Source organism: Capra hircus, chromosome 1 (assembly GCF_001704415.2).
Source record: "Capra hircus breed San Clemente chromosome 1, ASM170441v1, whole genome shotgun sequence".
Lineage (NCBI taxonomy): Eukaryota > Metazoa > Chordata > Mammalia > Artiodactyla > Bovidae > Capra > Capra hircus.
The window spans coordinates 145,152,168-145,171,212 of record NC_030808.1 but is presented as its reverse complement, the minus strand read 5'-3'; the positions used below and the strand labels follow the sequence as shown (position 1 = coordinate 145,171,212).

Genomic DNA, 19,045 nt, shown 5'->3' with positions numbered 1-19,045 from the left:
AAATTCTCCAAGCCAGGCTTCAACAGTATGTGAACTGTGAACTTCCAGATGTTCAAGCTGGATTTAGGAAAGGCAGAGGAACCAGAGATCAAATTGCCCACACCTGTTGGATCATTGAAAAAGCAAGAGAGTTCCAGAAAGCCATCTATTTCTGCTTTATTGACTATACCAAAGCCATTGACTGTGTGGATCAGAGCAAACTGTGGAAAATCCTGAGAGATGGGAATACCAGACCACCTGACTGCCTCCTGAGAAATCTGTATGCAGGTCAGGAAACAACAGTTAGAACTGGACATGGAAAACAGACTGGTTCCAAATTGGGAAAAGGAGTACATCAAGGCTGTATATTGTCACCATGCTTATTTAACTTATATGCAGAGTACATCATGAGAAACGCTAGGCTGGAAGAAGCACAAGCTGGAATCAAGATTGCCGGGAGAAATATCAATAACCTCAGATATGCAGATGACACCACCCTTATGGCAGAAAGTGAAGAAGAACTAAAGAGCCTCTTGATGAAAGTGAAAGTGGAGAGTGAAAAAGTTGGCTTAAAACTCAACATTCAGAAAACTAAGATCATGGCATCTGATACCATCATTTCATGGTAAGTAGATGGGGAAACAGTGAGAGACTTTATTTTGGCGGGTTCCAAAATCACTGCAGATGGTGACTGCAGCTATGAAATTAAAAGATGCTTGCTCCTTGGAAGGAAAGCTATGACCAACCTAGACAGCATATTTAATAAGGAGAGACATTACTTTGCCAACAAAGTTCTGTCTAGTCCAAGCTATGGTTTTTCCAGTAGTCATGAATGTATGTGAGAGTGGGACTATAAAGAAAGCTGAGCATCAAAGAATGGATGCTTTTGAACTGTGGTGTTGGAGAGGACTCTTGAGAGTCCCTTGGACTGCAAGGAGATCCAACCAGTCCATCCTAAAGGAGATCAGTCCTGGGTGTTCTTTGGAAGGACTGATGCTGAAGCTGAAACTCCAATACTTTGGCCACCTGATGCGAAGAACTGACTCATTTGAAAAGACCCTGATGCTGGCAAAGATTGAAAGCTGGAGAAGAGGATGACAGAGGATGAGATGATTGGATGGCATCACCAACTCAATGGACATGAGTTTGGGTAAACTCCAGGAGTTGGTGATGGACAAGGAGGCCTGGCGTGCTGCAGTCCACAGAATCAGACACGACTGAGTGACTGAACTGAACTGAACTGATGCACCCACATGTACCTACATATATGTATGCATACATGTACACACACACTTGTGTACACAAATGCACATGCATGCATATACATACACATGCACACATGTACTCACAGTCTTTGAAAACAGGTCTCATGAAATGAAGGTTGCTCTCCTATTCAGAGACAGTCAGACAGCAAAATGAGAGATGCCCACCTGCTCCAAGAACACATGTGTTCAGTGACCGTCACACCGTCCTACGTCTGCTCAGCCCAAGCTTCTCACTTGGCGCCAGGCAGCTTCTTCCACCACCAGGGATTGTGACTGAGTCTCTGCAACTCCCAGGCTCTGAAGTTCTCCCACCCCCGCCTGAATGGCAGTCCTGGCATCACTGAACACTGTGCGGAGGCCAGCAGAGAGGAACCCTGAGCACATGTCTGCAGGGGGACAGGACAAGCCAGGGAAGAAGAGGCCAGGACCCAGGAATCTGAGGTCAAACCGGAAATCTGATGCTGAGGCTGAAAGTCCAGCACTTTGGCCAGGGGTGCCAGAATCTCCACTGAAGGGACATCATCTCTGTGGCCGGCAGAGGCAGGGACTTCTCTCTGCCAAGCAGCCCCACTCAGGGCCCCTCCATGTGTCAGGCATCAGAGCACAGGAAGGGCCCTGACAAAAGAGACATGAGGATTAGAAAGTGAGATACTGCAGGCAGGGCCAGGATCACGTGCCGACCGGGAGACCTGGAAGAAGGCCTCAGGCCAACCATCACAGGTTTCAAAATCCCTCCTGGAAGTGGCAGTAAGACTGAAGCACCCAGCTGCAGCCTCGGCACCTGGGGCATCTCAGGCTTGTCATCACTGTCTTAGTCTCTACGGGCTCTGCTGGGGCCCGCCCGCCAGCCCAGCCCAGGCCACCGCCTGGGGCTGCAGGCCCTGCCCAGGAATGGACGTGGCAAGCTGGGCAGTGTCCCGCGTCCTGTAGACCCTGCTATGACACCCGGGTTTTTAGGGGGCTTTAGAGGGTGGGGCAGTAATCTGAGACCCTTCAGGGACCGCCCAGGGCCATACTGAACTAGGTCACCGGGCAGGAAGGGGTGGACAGCCTTGGGCCCCATCAGACCTGTAGGAAACTGGGAGTCCCTGAGCGGTTGGTCCCACAGAGGAAGCTATGGGCAAAGGACATGCCCTGTCCTTCAAAACTGCACAGGAATGAGGCCACGAGCCACCTGTGCTCTGAACTGAGGGCTTGGTCCACACCTTGGACGGGGTCCTGGGAGCTGACATCAGAGACGGGCCCACTTCTTCCTCCCAAGTCCTCTCGGCCAGAGCAGCTTGAGACACAGAGGTTGCGGCCCCTCCCTCCAAGTGGCCCTCTCTGCAGGACACTCCAGGCCAGTGCAGCGCCAGCCCTGGGCAGTCCCCACCCTGTGGCGTCCCCTGAACCTCCCGGCTCCACAGCTGTCCACACAGAGCTGGGTACCAGACGTATCTACCTGCAGCCCGCCCACCTCCCCACCCACTCCGGGGCTTCCTGGTGAGAGGGATCGTGTGTCCATTCCCAAAGTCCAATGTGTGCTCTGTGTGCCCTCCCCGCCAGTCCACAGCCCAGGCCCACTGTACAGAAGGCGCCCAGTAACGTGGTCCTGCTCCTCAGCTGCTGTGGTGCTGGGCACTCCCCACCCAACACGTGCTACTGTGTGACCACGGGCGTCGTATCAGGCTCCAGGCAGGGAGGCGGCCAGCCCAGGACCTTTAGCCGGACGCTCTCCCAACCCCACGGCACCCAGCACTGGCCCCTCATGGGCAGCCCAGCTCCCCCAGACCCAGCCCAGTCTGTTAGACTGTTCCAGCCAGATGGCAGCTGAATGGCCAGTCGGCCATTGGCTCCCTGGTCACATACACCCTGGAGGAAGCTCCTCTGTCCACCGTCCCAAGGTGGACACCTCTCGCCTACTATCCACCTTAGATTCCCAAACCAGACGTGGGGCAGGAACATCTGGGCTGAGGGAGCTGGGTATGTCCAGTCACTGCCCAGGGGGACAGAGTCACAGAGCCTGGTCCCCAGACGGCCAAGGCTCTGGCCCCACCTGGAGACCACAGGCCACAGGGAAAGGCACCTCCCAGGGTGCGACAATACACCTGAGGTAATAACAAAGTCATACTTCCGGAGATGAGGAGCGGTTCGGGGGCCCTGCATGTTCATACTGAGGAGCTTGGCTCTGCTTTGGCCCCACAGCAGGGCCGGGACGAGACACCCACACAGCAGTGAGGGCTGCCCCGGGCTGACCCTACAAGACCAGGACCCACAGAAGGGGCCAACTGTCATCCAGTGAGGCCGGTGGCCCAGGGCGGTCTGCAGACTTGACTGCCCACCTAGAAGCATACAGGACAAACGACGGCTCGTCAAGGTGCCCCCTCCCCCAGACTCCGAGGCCAACGAACCCCATTTCCCAGCTTGGTTTGCCCTGAGAATGAGGAAGAGGCAGCAGTGATGATTGGCCCCTAAAACCTCTCAAACCACCTAGAAACTGCCCTCCAGCCTGGAGGCGTCTGCCCCCCATCCTCACCTTCCCCGGGGACGGTGCCCCTGCTTCCAGGCAGGGGGAGCCCGTGAGCCTCATGCCCACGACACCATCTGAGTCCTCCTGGCACCGCTTGGCCTGTCTGCTGATGACCTCACAGGCGTGGGCGAGACCCCTCACGCCTGGGGGTGCAGGAGCCCCTCCTCGTCTCCAATAACTGCCCAACAAAGCCACCCCCACCCCCAGCCCTATGAACTGAACCACTCAGACCTGAGGCATGGCCGACCATGCACTCTGGCCAAATTCATGAGCTCTGGTTCTCATGAAAGCCTCAGAAATCCATCCAAGCATTTGGGAAGCTTCTATGAGCCCAGCTGTGTGCCAGGCATATTACCCTCAGGTACCCTGGGGGAGGACAGCAGCCCAGGGCACTGGTGCCTGGGACACCAAGCAGAGCGAAGGTCAGTGGCTGGAGTGGAGGTGCGGGGGCAGGTCCAGGGGTAGGCAAGTCCGTCAGATAGGGAAAAGGCAGAAGGAGAAGCAGGTGGAAGCTCAAGGTGGGTGTCAAACAGGAGGGGGTCCCCGGGGGCATCCCAGCGCCCCTTGAGCCACTATCCACCCTCTCCTTCCCAGGCAACAGGGAGGCTGATGTGGAGGCGGGGGTGGGGCCCAGAGCGGGCCTATAGCCTCTCTCCTCCAGGTGGGTGCTGGGTTAGGGAGAGCAGGCCAGCCAAACCAGCCCAGGAACCCCTGCCTGGCTCCCCAGGTCCCAGACTCCAGCCCCAAATGGCTCCTCCCAGGACAGGCAAAAGAAATCCCAGGGAAGGTGATGAGGGGCCACCTGTCTCCCCAGGACGAGGGCCACGATGGCAGCTGCAGAGCTCAGAGGAAGCTGAGTGCCAGGGTGGAGAGGTGCCTGTGGGTAGCAAGGAGGGTGTGTGAGGAGCCGACCCCAGGGTGTGAGTGCTACTCGGATAAACCTCAGGGTGAGCCTGTGTGAATGTGCGCCGGACTCCATGGTGTCCACCCCTGTGGGTATGAGAGTCATAGCTGCTCAGGAATCCCAAAGGCTGGTCACCCCAGACCTGGGGTCCTAGGGGGCCGAGGTCCCTTGCACAGAGCTCTTGCTCCTCCAGTACAAGCAGGTCCCCAGCGTGCAGTGCCCAGATCTTAGCGGCGCCCTCTCCCAACCCCAGCGCCTGCCAGTCACTGCCCAGTTGTGGGGGCTCCGTGTCAGGAAGGCACCACATGCATGTGGCTGAATTTAACACATGAACCTCGTTCGGCTCGGAGCAAAGACGCCACCTGCCAATCCTCCCCCTGCAGTGAACCCAGCCCTTTTTGACCCCATGGGCAGCAACTGCAGGACCCACCAGACAGACAGGACAGTTCCTAATCAAATGAAATCGAAGCAAGTCAGGTGGTGGAGAATCCAGCATCTCACCACCAGGAATGGAGGGTCTAGTGGGTCAGGAAGGAGGGTGAGCTAGGCAGCGTGTGCTCAGGAACCTGCACTCCACTGTCTCCCCCGCCCCTCTGGGCTGCATCAGGAACCACGTGATGGAGCAGGAGTGGATGTCACCTGCCTGGGGCCCCAAAAAGACAGGAGGAGAGCCTGGCTGCCAGCATGGAACTCTGCTCTGCAGAGAGGGAGTCTGGACTCTTCCTTACTCAGCACAGCCTCGCTGCTCTACACACACTGGACTCCACTCCCTGGGTGCGCCTCCCTCCTCCTCCCCTCCGACTGCTGCTGACCCTGCAGTGGGACCCCTCCTGCTCAGCCCACTTACTGTCACTCCTGGGATCAGAGGCCCAGGTGGTCTCTGAACATGGGCCACCAGTCTCTTCACAAGGGGCAGTAAGTGCCGAGCAGAGGGTTGCCAATTTCAGCAAGAACAAAATATAAAACTGCAAACACTTCGGGGAAAAAGTCCACTCTCACCCAGAGCCCTGTGCCCGCCCGGCTGTCTGCAGGAGCCTACAGTGTGCTGAGCGGGACCCGCACAGGCAGCAGCTATCGCGGATAGAGTCGGCACCAGTGTAGACGCGCTGGAGAACCCACTGGGAGCCACAGAGAGGGGCTGGCTTTCGAGTGTGGGCATGGGGTTGGGGGGACGCTGAGGGGCACAGGCGGGCCATCAGCAGCCCTGCCCCTCTGGGTGAAACACAGGGATGTGTAGCGGGACACGGAACCCAGCCCGGGGTTAGCGACCACACTGACCGCACATGCTGCCTACAGAGCCCCTGGGTCCAGAGCCTTGGAGCTTCTCACTGGAGTCCTGCACCCCTGGCTCCTGGCAGCCTGAAGACAGCTGGCTCCACAGCTTTCCCTGCCCACACCCACCACTGGCCCTGAAGTTTCCAGGGAGCGCGAGGACTGGGAACCATCTTGCCGGGCCACAGGAATGCCATCCCAGCTGGCCGTAATAATCCTGTTGCCAGGATACAGGTGAGGAAGAAACGCATGGTGCTGGATTAGCGTCTAGACGGTGTGTGACCTTTCTCCTCTTTCTCTAGAAATGGGGACCCAAATTGCAGTGTCACGAGCTGATAGCTTGGATAAAGGAGGACACTGCTTGCGGTGCCCCGTGGGGACATTCCTGCGGCAAGAGGGCCATCATACCTGCCCAGGCAGCGAGCGCCAGCCCAGGGCGGAGCCAGCCACAGGCCACACACAAAGGGGCTTTCATCAGAGGGGCCCCTCACGTCCTCAGTTAGCAGTGAGCGAGCTTGGAGGCAGAGAGGACATAAATCGGGAAGGAGAAATTCCTGTGCTTGCCACAGATGAAGCCGGTGTGGTCTGCAGCCAGGCAGAGCCCCACGGCCATTGCAGGTGTCCCCACAACTCAGGGTCAGCCACCAGGCCCAGGAATGGCACAGGCCATAATGCAACCCCTCAGCCTATCCTTGGGGGCATGCAGACCGGGGTGGAGATGGCACGACTTCACCTTGGCGGAGGCAATCACAACTTAGGTTTGGGACCGTTCACCCCACAGCCAGCATGTGGTCTTCCCAACACGCACACCCACGTCCAGGGAGCCGGAGCTCACAAAAGGGCAGAGTTGGCCCGCTGACCACTGAGAAGGAGCAGGTGGACGGCAGGAGGGAAGGACTGATGGCCCAGACCCCTCGGCACGGGGGCGGTCAGACCAGGACCCAGAGCTGTGAGCCACAGGGCAGCAAGGACACCCAGGAAAGAGGTCACAGGGACCCCAGGCCCGGCACAGGGACAGGCATGGTGGGCCATCCAGGGGCCAGTTAACAGGCACAGGGAAAAGGTGGGCAGCCCCAAGACTCGGGCAGTCACAGAGAATAACCATCACTGCTGATACCACAATGTCCACTCAGGACACCATGGCACAAGGGGGTCTCTGCAGACCCCACCCGCATCTCCACGCCTGGGGTTCCCAGAAGCTCAGGCCTGGTGCTGCCCTTTAGGACGTAGCTCCAACACGCATGTTCTGAGCCAGGAAAATGGGAGACACTCCTCATCACTCAGACCTTTAGAAAAAGCACGTGACAGCACAAGGGCTGTTCTTGTGAAGAAAAGGGCAAAGATCAAATCAGACTCTTCCAAACACCTACGCTCAGAGTGAGACGACGCCCCGGAAGCACTTGTCATCCGGAATGTTCCCAAGGGATGCTGGCGTGTAACTGGGTAAACGGTGGGAAAGCAGGGTGGGGTGAGGGCTTTAGAGCCACCCAGTGTCTGGCTCAGCCACTTCATTCCTTCTGGGGCCACCAACTGAACGGACGTGAGTTTGAGCAAACTCCAGGAGATGGCGAAGAAGCAGGAGAGCTGGCCTGCTGCAGTCTTGGGGTCATAGAGAGTGGGACACGAGCGAGTGACGGGACAACTACCCCGCGTCTAGTAACTAGCTAGGATCCAAAATCCAGTTCAGCCTGCACTGAGCGGGGTCTTCAGCGGGAACTGAACAGACCAGGGTGATCAGGCTGCTGTGGACAACGCTGCCGCCCAAGGCTCTGGATTCTGGAATCTGGGCAGAGGAGTGTGCCTGCCCCTCCTTCGTCCCATGGCCCGGAGGAGGCGGGGAGTCGGGGGCTACTGCACAGCCTCCCCGCAGAGCCCCCTGAGGTCCCTGCCAGGAAGTGACCTTCGGGCTGGGCCAGCCCTGGCTGCTCCCGAGGTGGCTGGCAGAGGGCCTGGTGGGGGTTGGTCCACTTCTGGAAGTCAGGGGACAAGAAGGGGACCAAACCATGCCCCGGGCCCAGCGCCCAGCCCCTCTTGGCTACCTGCCACCATCGCTCGCCGCCCAGAAGACATAAAACCAGGCTTGCCGGAGTCAGGCCGACCTCTCGGCCACACACCCTGCCTGACATCTCTGCTCTGCTGAGTGCTTGAGCTCTCAGAGAGGTCCCTGTGCCAGAGGAGAAGGTACAACACCCTCAAAGACAGCATTTACACGGCAGGGGCCCACCTCGCAGACTGGCCAGTGTGGCTGTTTTCATAAGTGAAGCAAGTCTGGCCCCCAGCTCCCACTGGCCCTTGAGTCTCTCAGCATCCAGATAACTGAAGGTCCACCCAGCACCCGGATAACTGAAGGCCCATCTTGGATAGCTGAAGGTCCACTCAGCACCCGAGATGGCTGGAAACAGACAAGACTGGTCCATTCGATGAGCTCTGAGTACTGTCCACTTGCTCAACAGCGGGTCAGCTTTTCTTTACAAAAATCTTCAACGTGCCAGGGTGCTGGGCAGAACTGGCACTTTGGGGGAATGTGCTTCTGTGCCATTTGCCTCATTCTCCAAAAATAGAACAAAGCGGGTCGCTGTCTGACCTCGTGGAGGATAACACCCAGCCCCGCCCTGTGAGGGCCCGGCCAGTCAAGAGTCCCAAGGCAGCACCCCACACACAGTTCCTTTGCTCACAGGCCCATCCAGGCATTCTTGAGTGTTCTGCCGTCCTCCCTGGCCACAGTCATCTGCCCCCTGTTCACCACCTCCCCCCATGTTCAGGCTTCCATCACCAGTCAGGACCCAGCCCAGCATATCGGAGCCCCTGGTGCCACAGGGGTCACACAAGGTCACTCTGGGGCTCGAACCCTGAGAGGTCCCTGGGACGGGCCCGTCTAACCTCTCCACAGAAAGCCGCAGCCCAGGGTGCAGGACACACAGGCCAGAGAGTGGACCGTCGGGACTCGGGGTCAGCAAGGAGACTCCAGGGCCCCCTCAGGGCGTGGGGGGCATCCCAAGGTCTTCGAATGTATTAAAGTTTCCACGCCGACAGGAAGCATCACTTTACAAATGATAGGATTGCCATCACCACAACTCCATCCCTTTCGGTGACCCAGCCACGCACTGGACATAGTTGTGTGGCTGCTGGAGCAAATGACCACATATTGGGGGCTTAAAACCACACGAAATGCGCTCCTACAGTTCTGGAGCCCGGAGGTCCAAGACCCAGGTAGGCACGACCATGCTCCTTCCCGGGGGCCCCTTGGTCCAGGATCTGTAAGAGACTGTGCACTTGGGCTCACAGCCCCTTCCTGCATCCTCCCATCTCTCTCTCGACCTCTGTCTCCATCACCACGTCGCCCTGTTCTGACCTGGCCCTCGGCCTTCCCCATCCCTTCTCAGGACCTAGGATTACACATCGGACCACCCTGATAATCCAGGGTAATCTCTGCAGCTCAGGAGCCTTAATGCCATCCAGAGTTGTTCTCACCACATAAGGCAGCGCTCGCAGTCCTGTGGATGCTGACACAGATGTCTTGGGGCTGAGGCTCAGCAGACCATGTGCCACGGGAAGTAAAAGTTTAAATGAGGGGAGTGCTTGTCTAGGTTCCTAAGTGTGGACAAGTTGGGTGTTTGGACAGTGAGCTCCCTGTCCGGTGGTGGGGGTGAGGGGGTGTGATATCATCTGGGGAGCAGACTGACTGGCAGCTGGCTCTCCCGCAGGCCTCCAGCTTCTGTACCCAGAAGGGCCGTCTGTCCACACAAGCCAGGTCGGAGTCGGCAGGGAGAACAGCCCAAGTGTGTTAAGAGGTCAGATTTTCCCACAATGGCAGTGAAGGCTGTGTAGGAATGGGTGGTGTCCATTCTCAATTATTCTCACAATATGATGTTATGAAGGATCGGCAGAGCATTGCAGATTCTGAGTCACTGCCGGCTGGACCCGAGTTTCCCAGGGATGGAGGCTCAGTTTAGCCAGAAACAGGAAGGCCCTGGCTGCCCTGTGGCCTGGACTGAGACAGTTCCCCTGGTGCCATGGGGATAAGGCTGAGATGTGAGGACACAAAATAAGCAGAGGTCGCTGCCAACATTGCCCACTGGGGCGGGGGCAGGGTAACCCTGCAACCCCAGGACCCAGAGAAGTGAGCAAAGTGTCAGCCAGAACCCGAAACGGGGCAGGAAGGCCGGTCCAGGAGGGGCATCTGGGCTCAGAAGGGACCATCTGCACCCCTGCCCTGGCTGGCGGCCAAGAGGCTGAGGAGCAGCCAGGTGGTGCTCAGTGGAGGGACAGAGGATGTCTCGCTACAGTAATGATATATGGTAGAGAAGGCCTCCCCCAGCCACAGCGATGGGCCCCTGGGAGCAGAGGTCCGGCAGCCCTCTCCTGGGAGCCTGCCTTCTAAAGTCCTCAGGCCCCCACGAGGGGAAGGAGGGTCCGTACTTGGTCACTGGGCAGTGGCTGGGTGGGGCAGCGGCTGGAGGGGTTTTGAGGTGCAGGGTCAGGTGGGGAGACCCTGAACGTGAGCACAGACAGGATCAAGGGTGGCTTCTCTTCGTCCTGGCTGGAAGGCCGCGGTGACCGAGGGCAGAAAGGATGCTGTGCTGCCTGCTGTCTGAGCAGACGCCGCCCAGATGACATCCCAGCAGGCTGAGCCTGGTTCCCGGCACTGACGGGGCCTCAACCCGGGAACCCGGGAACCCAGGAACCGGCCTGACTGGTGGAGAACGAGAGGCCCCATGGAATCTCAGTGGAAGAGTTTTCAAAATACAGCAGCCTCGTAACAGGATCCAACAGGCAGCGGCAAGTCTGCGCTCCCTGGATCGCTCCCATGAGATGTGTGGGTGGGCGAGACTGCGCTGGCCCAGGGGCCCGAGCACTGGGAAGACTTCGGGCCTTGGGGTGAGTGGGCTGCTTTGTCTGACACTCATGATCGCTTCAGCAGGCGCAGCCCACGGACAGGGAAGAAGCACAGAAACCATGTTCCGGTCACGTGGACCCATTTCCTGCTCTCACCAGGCCCTCCTCTGGGCCCCACCCTGGCAGCTGGCTGGGACAATCCTTGACATGGTTTCTCGGGAGCCCAGTAAGGGCTGTCAGGATGCATCCCAGGGAGCTCCCTGCAGAAATGCCCTACTCAGGCCCGCAGAGCCCACTGTCCTTCCCAGTTTACAGACCAGAGGCACAGAGATGGTGAGGCATCTGCGAAAGGCCACACAGCACTAGGAGGCAGAGCTGGAATTAACACCTCGAGCCTGGGCACCCGGCCCACATAGCAGATGGTGTCCCAGCCACGAAAACACAGTGGCCGGCGGGCTGCCTGCCAGCCATACTACATGAGGATTTAGTGACCCCACAGTTGTCTTCTGCAAGGACCAGCTCCAGTGCACACCCCGCGAGGCCGAGTAAAGATAAGAGCCCCATGTGGCACGTGGCCCCGGGGCTCTGCCGGCCCAGCCCAGCTTGCCTCTCGGAATTCTCCCAACCCCCTACCTCCCCTGAGACGTGGGATAGGTCCCGGTGTGGTCCCTGAGCAGTGCCCCACCTCTACAGGAAAAGGCCATTAAATATAAAAAAACCAACAACAACATCAATTCCATGCTTTAAGGAATTCCAATCCTGCCCACAAACTAGAAACTATACCAAATATGCCCCCTGCAAGGTGACACCATAGGGACATGACGATGAGGAAGACAATGCAGGGACAGAGAACAGATGTCAGAGCAAGGAGATGTGTGGAGGCCAAATAACACCAGCACCTGCACCCTCACTACAGAGAAACTGCGTTTCTCCACTTATCGCAGAAGCAAGATTTTCAAAGCGACACCAGCCCTGACGGCTTGGGCTGAAAAGTCGAAGGTACCTCCTGTCCATCTGGGGGGGTTGCCCACCACCCCCCCCCCCGCAGGTTTCAACCACAGCCCGCCCCCTGGCACTTGGCCCTAGCACTGACAAGGGGCCTCCCAGACGAGGAGCTCAGACCCCACAGTGGATGTGGTCAGCCAGCCCTGTATCAGCCGGGACACTGCTGTTTACCTACCTATCGGGCAAGGCAGGGCGCACACAGAGGTGCTCAAAGGTGAGTCAGGAAAGAGGAAGTCAGTGGCCCCAGGCCAGGTGGCTGGGGTCACCACCCACCACCTGCCAGCCCCAGACTGACTGGGGCGAAGGAAAGGCCTTCAGAAGTTCTCTAGTGCGAATCCTGATGCTGTCCCTCGAGACTCATGAGCCCTCGCTTGGGAGAAACCACTCCGTGAGACTGGCAGGCTGGCACGGGACACAGGGTGCTCAGCCTTCAGAGGGTCAGCACCCCCTGCATCAGGCCCTGGGCCAGCTGCCGGGGGTCCTGGAATGTCACCTCCTATGACCCTGCCCTCCTCACAGGACGGGTGAGGGGGTGGGATTTCCCACCTGGCACTGTCGCAGCAGCAGCAGCCACATAAATCACTGTAGTCACACCAAGATGAAGTCCCCTGGTTGCCTAAATGGGAACGATGAAGAACGGTGTCCTTTCATCCTGGAAGCCATGGGGCCCCTGGATCCAGGTCCCAGCAGATGTGCCCCCAACCCCAACCCCTGGCAGCTGGTGGGCACCCCTCCCCCAGGCCCTTCCCATCCCTTCTGCTAGGTGGGAGCCTGAGCACGGTATGCCCTTGCTGGGATGGGCCCTCCAGGCGCTGCTTTCTCGCCAGCTCAAGTCTCAAAGCAGAAGGCACCTCTCGGCTCACCGAGAACCGCCCGTGCTGGCAGGCTCTGTGCAAACAACAGACCCAGCTGCCTGAGCCTGGTACCAGCTCTGAGATTTGAGCTCAGACTCAAAACAAGCAGGCTTGACTGCCCGACCTGAATCTGCTCAAGGAACAGCACAAAGAGTAAAATGAGAACTTGACACCAAAATTAAACGAATGACTGGATGAATAAAATAAAGTTATAAGGTGTGATATCTGCAGGTTCAGTCCGGGCTCCATGAAAACCACTGAAACCCGTCCATCAGGCGCACAAGCAGGTCTCTGCAGTGTCCAGCCAGGCCCCCAGCAGTGACCCATCACCTAGATGCTAGCTCCGCTCACACAGGCCCATCCTGTCACCCTGCAGAACCATCCGCAAGCCCTCAGTTCTGGTCTCATGGCCTCTGTAAGAAAAAACCCCATGGAGGTCAACCCTGACCATGGCCAGCGCCTGGGCAGCTAGACCCATAGCAGAGCCTCCTGTCATCCAGAAACCAGGGGTGGCTGAGAGTCCCACTTGTAACGCCAGTTCAGTGCTGGGTCCCGCTGCCCTATCCCACCACCCTCGTCACGGTGGCTCAGCCCAGGAGCGTCCCCAGCTACAAGCGTGGAATTCCAGACAGATGTGCCGGCCTGCAAACAAGCCCTCCTTCCTGGGCACTCACTGAAGACAACCAGAAGGCCGTGCTGAGGCTTGCCTCCTCTGCCGGAGGAGCTGGGGCTGCGGACGGGCCCCTGCAGGCAGGCTGGCGGAACAGACACTGCCCCACAGCCTCCAAATTTCATCTGACTCAGCGCATCTGTGATCTAAAGCTCCTTCTGACAGGCGTTCAGTGCAGCCCAGAACTGCCAATGGAAAACATGACCCCAGGGGCCAGCGCGCATCGCCCATCCACACCCTGCTGGAACCAGGCTGTAGCAGGGAGCAGCGGGGCACTGTGTCTCCTGGAGAATCCCTGAGCGATACAGTGGGCACTGCAAGGTCCCAGACAAGGGTGGAGACACCACATGCTCAGTCGCTTCAGTCGTGTCTGACTCTTTGCAACCCCGTGGACTGTAGCCCACCAGGCTCCTCTGTCCATGGGATTCTCCATGCAAGAATACTGGAGTGGGTTGCCATGCCCTCCTCCAGGGGATATTCCTGACCCAGGGATCAAACCCAGGTCTCCTGCATTACAGGTGGGTTCTTGACCGCTGAGCCACTGAGGAAGACCACTAGGAGATACCACTGCTGCTGCTGCTGCTGCTAAGTCACTTCAGTCGTGTCCGACTCTGTGCGACTCCATAGACGGCAGCCCACCAGGCTGCACCGTCCCTGGGATTCTCCAGCCAAGAACACTGGAGTGGGTTGCCATTTCCTTCTCCAATGCATAAAAGTGAAAAGTGAAAGTGAAGCCACTCAGTCGTGTCTGACTCTTAGCGACCCCATGGACTGCAGCCTACCAGGCTCCTCCATCCATGGATTTTCCAGGCAAGAGTACCGGAGTGGGTTGCCATTGCCTTCTCTGAGGAGATACCACAAGCAGCAGCAAACAGTAGGCATGTTGTCAGACACCACACTGGTGCAGAGAGAAGCTTCACAGTGTGACCACCTGCTGCTCGGGGCACCTGCCCCAGCCTAGGGCAGGAAAGCGAGGCCAAGCCCACCACCCCTCCCCCTGCTCCCAAATCGGCAGGAGGGTAGGGTGGCGCTCAGAGGCCCAGTTCTCCTCAGGAAGGAGCTGTACCTGGTAGAGGGCTCCTCTCAGACCCTTTACCATCAGATTTGGGAGGCAGGCATGTCCAGAGAAGCCACATGACCTGGCAGGTGGGCAGAGCTGTGGGAACTCCCGGGCACACTGCAGCAACGCCCCCCTCCCCCGGCAAAGTTCTCATCATCCTGGGGGCATTGCCATCAAAATGTATCAAATTCAATCATCTTATGAGCATGCTAAACATATATTTTCATTTTCCCAGTAATTTCTCCCCTATTCCCACCAATAGCATCCAGTTCTGGGTAGTTTTGTGTGTTATATCCTTCAATGTCCCCTTCTACCCAGACCTCAGACAGCTGGTGCTTGGCCAGCCGTGTTCTGCAAAGAGGGGCCTTTTGAGGGTTCTCTCTCAGATGACAGCTAACCCAGATTCTCCAAGTTTCTGAGCAGAGCTGATTAGAATGTGCCATCTGCGGTCTGCCCTCACAGGCACCAGGGTGGCCACACCTCGTTTGACCAGGGCTGCAAATGGGCATGTGCCATGGGGTGATAGGTGGCCACTGAGGACGGACATGGAGCAGGGAGCTGCTTATTAGCCACAGCTGTGGCAAGACCAGCTTGCTCCTCACCCACTGCATCTGACCCCTGAGTGCTGGCAGGAAGTCAGCCCCTGGCCCTGGGGGCCACCCCCTCTGCTGACCAGTCCTTCCTAGTAGTGCTCAGACCACAAGAGAGTTTGCTAGCCATCATGTCAGAAGACTGGTCTTGCTCCATTCTGTCCCCCAAGGAGTCCCAGGACATCTCCAACAACCCAGATGAAGAGAGAGCCAGGCACTCTGGTGGGGAGAAAGTGAGTGTGTGCATGTGTGTATACAGTTATGTGTGTGCATGTGTGCACACATGTCTGTGCACATATGTATATTTGTGCATGAACATGAGTGCATGTGTGCACGTGTGTGCATTTGTTGTGCGTGTATGCACATATGGATGCATATTTTCGTATGCATGTGTACATTTGTGTGTGCATGTGTGTGCACACATGTGTGTGCACGTGTGTGCACACATGTGTGTGTGTTTGCATATGCATTGTGCGTTTATGTGTGTGGGTGTGCACATGTGTGCACATTTATTGAGCATGTGTGCACCTGTATTTTCAGGGTGAAGTGGGCCAGGCAGGGCATGCTCACCCAGCCCCTCAAGCTCTGGATGGAGTCAGTTTCTCTCCTTCTAGGTTTCTGTGCAAGGATTTTCCCCCTCCTTCTTTTAAAGGAAAGCAGAAGTGCTTGAAAAACAAGTTTTGCTGAAATTCAAAACTATCTTAGAGGTCCTGCACCTGAACCTTGAAGACTCCCCAATGACACAGCCCCTCGAAACAAGCCTGCCTTGGATGAGAGCTCCTTCTTCAGCTTAGGTCTCTTACTCAGGTCCTGTGGACCCGGAATCAAGACACTGCAGATGCAGGGACATGTGGGGTCTTGGCTGTGTCTTGTTCAAGCCCAAACCCTGCAGGACCACCCAGGAAGTGGGGGAGGGGAACCACAGCTATCAGCTAAGACCTGGACCCACTGATGGACGCTGGGAGGTCCTAGTGGTGAGAAAGGGTGGGACACACGGGTCTGGGGGTGTGGGGTGGGGGGAGCTGAGAGCCTGAGCCCAATATCACGTGTGGGAGGGGCCAAAGCCAAGATGACCCAAGTCTAGGCTCTTAGCCTAGTCCCGGCCATCCTGCAAATGCCCACTGGGCAAGGTCCTTCTTCCTCAGCCCTAGAGGACTGACCCACAGCAGAAGGCCACTGTAACAGGTTCCACCCCAGTACTTTCTCCAGGAATGGGACCGCAGGCAGCTCTGAGCCTCCAGGCTGTAAGGCCACTCGGAGTGTCCCTGTGGGTTTTGGTTATGCGGGAGCTCACGGCACCAGTCAGGAGCATCAGGCAAAACAGCAAAAGACTTGGGGGCGGGGTCAAGTGCCGCTCAGGGAGAGACATGGGAAAACGCATCATTTGAGGTCAGAAAAAGTGTTCAAATCAGCCAACAGGGCTTAAGTTTTTGACTCTCAAGAGGAATTCTGAAGCATTTCCAGGACAAATTGAGCCCCTGCTAAGTCAGGATTTCACATACATTAACTCTTCTCCAACAGTGTCTAGAGGGGGCACCTATTACCCCACCCCAAAGGGACTTGGCCCAGCATGGACAGGACCTGAGTTTTCCCCACGAGGGGGAGGGGTGGGCAGTGCACAGCCTGCTGAGCCTGCTTCCTGCTTTAAGCCCCAGGGAACAGAAAGAGCTGCATTCCATCAGGCACCTCGGAAGGGGCTTCCTTCCTCCCAGAGGACCTGGGACTATGCAAAGCTCCATAGCAGCCACATGGTGGGACAGAAGATAAAACACACCATTTCTTGAGCTGTCACGCTCCCCCCACCACCCCCAGAGTCTGCATTAACTTAAACACCCTCCGAGTTCTCATCTCACCAAAGCTTGTGGACATTACATTTTATTTTTCCTTCTCTAATGCTCAGTCACCACCCTTGATTTCCTCCCCTTGGTCACAGAACTTCATAAGCTGAGGTGTGGATGCTTCAATGTCCTTCCTTTCCCAAGAGGATGCATGATTATAAAAGAGGCTTTGTGGTTACACATTCCTGCACAAGCCTGAGGGGGTGGCCCCGGAAGCCACCACAGTAGTTCCAGGTGGTCATAAGGACCCCAAGAAATCAGAGGACTGACCCTGGCAAGGACATACACTCCCTAAAAGCACCCCCTCCGCCCCCCAGGTTAACACAAATCCATGAGGAATTACCTGCTCCTCTACAAACAGGTGCTTTCCACACCATCTCTTTAAAAGCGTGTCTTTATCAGGTGGTTACATTTTTTAAAGGTCTGCACTGCTATTTAACCTGGTGACCAAGCCGACTGGAAACAATGAAGGAGATTACCGTGGCTGTCTCCCAGGAGCCTCCCCAGCTCATCGCCCTCCCCGGCCAGCTGTGGCAGCAGGTGTGTGGCTGCTCTGGTGACCACAGTCAACAGTCACTCTGGCCGCGAGGAGCAGGCTGCCCAGGACGGGTGTCAGAGCAAACGGTCTACCTGTGAAAAAACACCGACTCTTTGGGGATGGGGGCTCCCCTCGGGTCCGGCAGCCCCACCTCCCCCCACTGCGAGCTCCTCCTGGGACTTTGCCGGGCTTGTTGGGACGAGGACCCGGGCGGCCGTCTGGGTGGAAACGGGGTCCCCCAAACTGGTAGCAAAGGGAGTTTCCGTGCGACCAGAGCGGCCTTCCGGAGCACCGTCTGCGGTCCACGCGGGAGAAGCGGCCAGCGGGCGCCGCCAAACAACGGACCTCCGCGCATTGTTCTCCCGGCGGCTGCTCGGCGCTCGGCCGCATCAAAGGGACCGCGCGCAACCCGACACCGCAGAGGGCGCGGGGACAGAGGCCTGGGGCCCGGGGCCCGAGCGACGCACAAAGGCTGGCCCTCGGGAAACCTGAGCACTTTTGCCTCGACAGGTTGGAAACCACACGGCTGCGCTCCGCCCCGCGCTGTCCTCCCGGGAGACCGGCCGGACTCGGCGCGGCAGCGCCGGGTCCCAGAGGTACGAGCTGCTGCAGCCGCCCAGGCGCTGGGTGGGACTAGGCCGGTGACGGCGACACAGGCCTGGGGTCGGGCGTCGGATGCCCGGGCGTCTCCGAGCCACAGCGCGTGTAACCGCCGCCACGGCGACCTCGGCGGATCCTTCGCTGGCCCTCTGCCGCAGCGCTGTCCGCCGAGCGCACCAACTTCCCCGCAGAGTCGCCAAAGTTTGGTCACGACACGAGGATCTCAGGACGCGCACTGTCCGCACCATCCCCAGCCCAGCCCGCTCCCCGGTCCCGGGCGCGCCCAGGTGGCCCCAAGCCCGCAGTCGAGGACACTCCGGACATACGGCCCCGGCCCGACCCCGTCACCCTCCAGTCGCCGCCCGCGGGCTAACTGCACGCGTGGGCAGAGCTGGGACCGCCTCCCAGGACCGAAGCCGATACCGGCTGGGCTGAGGCCGTAGCCGCCTGGGACCGGCCGAAGATCCGCATAAAGTGCGGCCGGAGGCGGGCGTGCCCAGCGCAGGCACTTTCGTGTCGGCACTTTTCTTACCTGGCTCGGCGGACGCTGTGCTGACCACGAGAAGCAGGACCAGGTGGGCGAGCAAGTCCAGGAGGCGACGCCGCCGCGGCTGCAGCCAAGGCCACCTGCGGGCACAAGCCACAGGTTACGGCACAGCGCACGCCCCCGTTCCCAGCCCGTGCGACCTCCCGGCCCCCGCCTGTCCGTGGCCCTGCGCGGCCCGCACCTCGGCGCCATGCTCCGCGAGCCGGACGTCTGTGCAGCGGGATGCTGCGAGCTCAGCCTCGGTGCACCCGATCGGCCGGCGGAGCTCTGGCCGCCGCGGGGGCCAGGCCGGGACGGGGGGGGCGGGGGGGCGGGCAGGGGCGGGGCTGGTCAGGGGGCGGGACGACGGGCCTGGGACGCGAGGACCGACCAGGGCAGGGGCGGGGCGGGGCGGTGGGTGGGCAAGGGGTGGAGCAGGCAAGAAAGTGGGGACGGGCCCTAGCAAGGGGCAGGGCCGGGCGCCGAGCTCTGCACGCGGCCCTGGGCCCCGGGAGTGGAGTAAACATGAGGAGAGGGCTTCGGACCCCCGACCTGGCTCATCGGCCTGTCCCCGGCTCCTAGCACCATTCCTCTGAAGC

At 58.6% G+C, this 19,045-nt stretch overlaps 1 protein-coding gene across 1 annotated transcript in view; it reads right to left on the bottom strand.

Annotated features, from left to right (window-relative positions):
* COL18A1 (collagen type XVIII alpha 1 chain) overlaps nt 1-18,767 on the bottom strand; it is a 93,864-nt gene extending 75,097 nt beyond the window's left edge. Inside the window, exons 1-2 of the mRNA XM_018052213.1 lie at nt 18,649-18,767; nt 18,453-18,547 (exon numbers count right to left, since the gene is read on the bottom strand). Coding sequence (XP_017907702.1) covers nt 18,453-18,547; nt 18,649-18,659 — 106 coding nt within the window. The 5' untranslated portion in view covers nt 18,660-18,767. The remainder of the gene's footprint in view (nt 1-18,452; nt 18,548-18,648) is intronic.